The following is a 4,387-nucleotide window of genomic DNA, read 5'->3' as shown; positions in this document are numbered from 1 at the left end:
AATGTTTTTCTGGTAAGTTTTTAAAACCAACATAGAAGAAAAGCCACAGTTAAGTGAAAAATACTCTCCTCACCTCCATGCCAAAAACTAGGAATTTTATCAAACTAAGTAGAATCTATTCATGATCTGAAACCATGTTGTAGAGATCTATTCTCAATATATGTGATTTGTTTAAACAAATAATTCCTGAAAGAGAAATAAGCAAATGTGTATCCTCTTCATTTTTCCTGTTGATATACAACACTAAACAGTGCAACATTGGTAAGACTGATAGTCTTCAGAACTGGGCTTCATATCCTGACATATCACTACTCTTCAATTCACTGTTTAAAGAAATCATTTTGGCTCCATTTACTGCAAGAATGAAACCCATTCTCAGCAACCAGACTGTCAATTTTCCAGAAAATGTCTACATCACTCTGAAGGGGTGCACAGTCATTGTGAAGGACCCCAGGGGAACTCTGCAGAGAGACTTCAATCACATCAATGTAGAGCTGAGTCTTCTTGGAAAGAAAAAGAAAAGGCTCAGGGTTGACAAATGGTGGGGTAACAGAAAGGAACTGGCCACTGTCAGAACCAACTGTAGTCATTTTCAGAACATGATCAAGGATGTTACACTGGGTTTCCATTACAAGATAAGGTCTGTGTGTGCTCACTTCCCCATCAAAATCATTATTCAGAAGAATGGGTCTTTGGATCAAATCAGAAATTTCTTGGGTGAGAAATACATCTGCAGGGTTCAGATGAGGACAGGTGTTGCTTGTTTTGTCTCTCAAGCCCAGAAGGATGAATTAATCCTTGAAAGAAATAATATTGAACTTGTTTCAAATCAGTGACTTTTATTCAGCAAGCTACAACAGTTAAAAACAAGGATATAAGAAGGTTTTTGGATGGCATGTATGTGTCTGAGAAGGGACCCGTGCAGCAGGCTGATGAGTGAGTCCTCAATGTACTAGCTCCAGAAGCAAGATCCTGATCACAAGTACAATTTGGGCTCTTTGAGGACAATAAAGGACTTATATATTAAAAAAATAAATAAAAAGAAGAAGTCATTCTGAAGGCAGCATACTGCAGAAGTCCTATATTCAACAAATCCTTCATATCTTTCACAAACTGAATGGTTTTTCAAAATTATTTCTTTCCTAAACAACTTCCACTAATGCAATCATTCTACTTGTGCAATCATTGAACACACTTTCTTTGGTACTTTAACAAATTAATGCTAAGATAACATCTTTTGATACTTAAAAATATCCTGCAACCAAGGAAATAACACACTGATACATAGAGCAGTATATCACGTAGTAACATGAATAGGCTTTGAGAAATGAATCATTAGGTAATCTCTTCATTATTGGTAGTACTCACAAAAACTCGCTTGTATGCCCTGTTTACACTCAGGCTATTTATATCCTATGGCATATTCCTGCTAACAAACGTATAAGACATGATGCTATTAACAGGTTAGGCAAGTGTCACAAAGGAGGCCTCAGATCCTTTATATTTAGAGTTATAATCAATAGTGAGCAGTGTGCTATGGGTTCTGGGATCCCAAGTCGAGTCCTCTTCAAGAACAATAAGGGCTCTTAAGCAGTAAGCCTTCAATCACTCTACCCTAAACACTAATATTTTCAAAATGAAAAATGTTCACAAATTCTTGGTAGGCATCAATATTCTTATTTATGTGTCTTATATAGTTGCTTTACAGGTCACCTTAACCATGGATGGTTATCTATAAAACAATTTTAAACATATAAATCACTAGCCTATATCTATGATTTAGAAATTTCATTACCTACATAACTGACTAATTTTGAGCTATGTATTTCAAAAATTATTTTAAAAGATAATTTAAAAATAAGCCTTTATGATTCTTTGTTTGTATATAATCAATAAATTTGGTTAAACTGAAGTTAAACAGAAAGATGCTATGCTTTTGATGGTATATTTAAGTTAGAAAGTTTAATTGTTTTACATTAGAGAATAGTCTTTGTGCAGTTAAATAATCCTGTTTGTGTTTAGGCAATAATTATTTGAAGAATCTTTGAAAATTAGTAAAGTCACATGCTTAACGAAAAGTAACTCTCACTCTCCCCAAAGTTTTCAGCTACAAAAACTTCCTTATCCAGGGTTGGAACATATATTCCACCTCCTTTCTGTCTGGTGAGATTTTTTTTTTGGTCTGGCTTGAGATTTAATATACACTGAAAAGCAGTCATCAGTTTGAGAAAGCAAGTGAAGACATGGGAGAGATCATAGGAAATGGACATGGGAAAAGTTAGTAAAAGAAAAATAGAAAGGTATTTAATTAGATTTAAGTAGAATTTGAAAGAGTGGAAAAAGACCTTGTGATTCCCTAGTATGTTATTATCTGTATATATATATATATATATATATATATATATATATATATATATATATATTCCTACATCCTCTTATTACCCCGATTTTCAAATGGAGAACACTGTTTATGTTAAACAGAAATTTTTATGGCCTATAAGAGAAATAATATATCTTCATAATAAAATTTTAAATTACAGAATATTTAAATAATTATAAAGTAAAAAATGAGCTAACAGGAGTAGACTTCATCTAGCATTATTGTGACAATTCCAGTTGTCAACTTTATATGCATTAGCTCTGAAAAAGGTGCCAAGGTTCAGCACAGTTTAGTGATACAACACATTTTTTCAGTTTAAATTGCACAAAACAAGGAAACATAGATCCTGGATACTGGCTGAATATTCTCTTTTTAAGACAGTATATCTGAGATTACATCCGAAGACAAGACTTTCTTATGTACTCTTCAAAGCTGGCGTCTTCCCAGTTGTTTCATGTGAAAGTGATCTAAGCATGTCTTTGCTTTCTTTTGCTAAGAAATCAGTTGGCCCAGCCAGTTCCCTGTGGTGCCCTGTCTGTTGTTATTTCAAGGATTTGACCTACTGTTGTACTTCTCTGCTCGGAACTGCTTTAGCAAACACTTGGGAATCATGTCCAAATATTTGAAGATTCTGTGGGAGCAAGATATAAAACCCTGAGCTTTCTCCTGATAGCTTCCTTCCCCCCTCACATTTGGTTTACATAATTCAATACAAAATAAAATGTAAAGAGACAATTTAAACATTTTTGATTTATTATCTGCAATATAAACCTGGTGTTTACTTAATAAAATTTAGAAAAAAATCATTAATAATAAATTTAAATATATACACAAATTACAAGTAAAACTTATTAATCATTCCCTAATTACTTAAAGATACTGATTATGAGTATCACTGTCTACTAGAATTCTATGATCAGTTATATGGACAAAGAAACATAAAATATGTATGATGCATGTATCTGTTGTACCTCTTTTATAATTCCTCTCAGTACTGGTAGAACTGGACCATATTTCATTTAATTATATTTTATCTCATATATATATATATGTATATATGAGATAAATGGGTATATTTTATCTCATGAAATATTATCTCACACTTCAACTTATCTACATAGAAGTTATTACATTTTTATTCATTTAATATTAAGTTACACAGATAAGCCATATTTTGACTAAAATTTTAAATTTCTCTAGAAATGTTTTTGTCTAGTATTTCATTTCATTACTATAATACTGTCTTCTTATATACTACAACAATACAACTGGGTGAATGGTAATATATGTAACCGATTGCTTTAATTATTTTCCCAGTTTAAAAATCTAGAACTATATTTTACAAGAAATATAAATATATATATTGTATAATTGCACGCCTGACAGTGTTTTACTTTATTATCTCTGAGTAATAAAACTGTACACAGCACAGTATCTCTAAAATATGTTCTCCGAGAAGATGAATATGCCATTCAAGATGTATTATAATTTATAAAAGAAAAATGGATGTCATTTTATGTAAACTCTAATGTGTTTTGATTGACAGTAATTTCTCTTTTGGCCATGTGTTATTGGCTATTACTGTTTCTGTCTTCTATGTTTTCTTTTTCTCTTGGCCATTAACTTTACTGTGGGTAAGTTAAGTACTAGCTGACTGGAGTAGTATACAGCTTTGACCTGGAGACTCTGCTAGTGCATGACAAATACAGAGGGGGGGACTCTCAGCCAGACATTAAACTGAGCACAGGGTCCCCAATGGGGGAGCTAGAGAAAGGACCCAAGGAGCTGAAGTGGTTTGCAGCACCATAGGAGGAACAGTAATATAAGCCACCCAGTACTCCCAGAGCTCCCAGGGGCAAAAGTATCAACCAGATAGTACACATGGTATTACCCATAGCTCCAGACTCATAGGCACCAGAGGATAGCCTTGTTGGATATCAAAGGGCAGAGAGGCCCTTGGTCCCGGAAAGGCTTGATGCAGCATTGAAGGGGAATACCAGGACAGGG

At 33.5% G+C, this 4,387-nt stretch overlaps 1 protein-coding gene across 1 annotated transcript; it reads left to right on the top strand.

Annotated features, from left to right (window-relative positions):
* Positions 1 to 362: 362 nt before the first annotated feature.
* On the top strand, positions 363 to 836 carry LOC127697752 (60S ribosomal protein L9-like). Its single transcript, XM_052201043.1, has one exon. The coding sequence runs from the start codon at positions 363 to 365 to the stop codon at positions 834 to 836; it is 474 nt and encodes a 157-aa protein (XP_052057003.1).
* The last annotated feature ends 3,551 nt before the right edge of the window (positions 837 to 4,387 follow it).

This window comes from Apodemus sylvaticus, chromosome 12 (genome assembly GCF_947179515.1).
Source record: "Apodemus sylvaticus chromosome 12, mApoSyl1.1, whole genome shotgun sequence".
NCBI lineage: Eukaryota > Metazoa > Chordata > Mammalia > Rodentia > Muridae > Apodemus > Apodemus sylvaticus.
Note: the sequence above shows the minus strand (reverse complement) of the source record. Positions and strands in the feature narration are given on the sequence as shown.

What these genes read in the sequence shown, in the direction of transcription:
- LOC127697752 (XM_052201043.1), top strand. Translation starts at nt 363, where the DNA reads ATGAAACCCATTCTCAGCAACCAGACTGTCAATTTTCCAGAAAATGTC.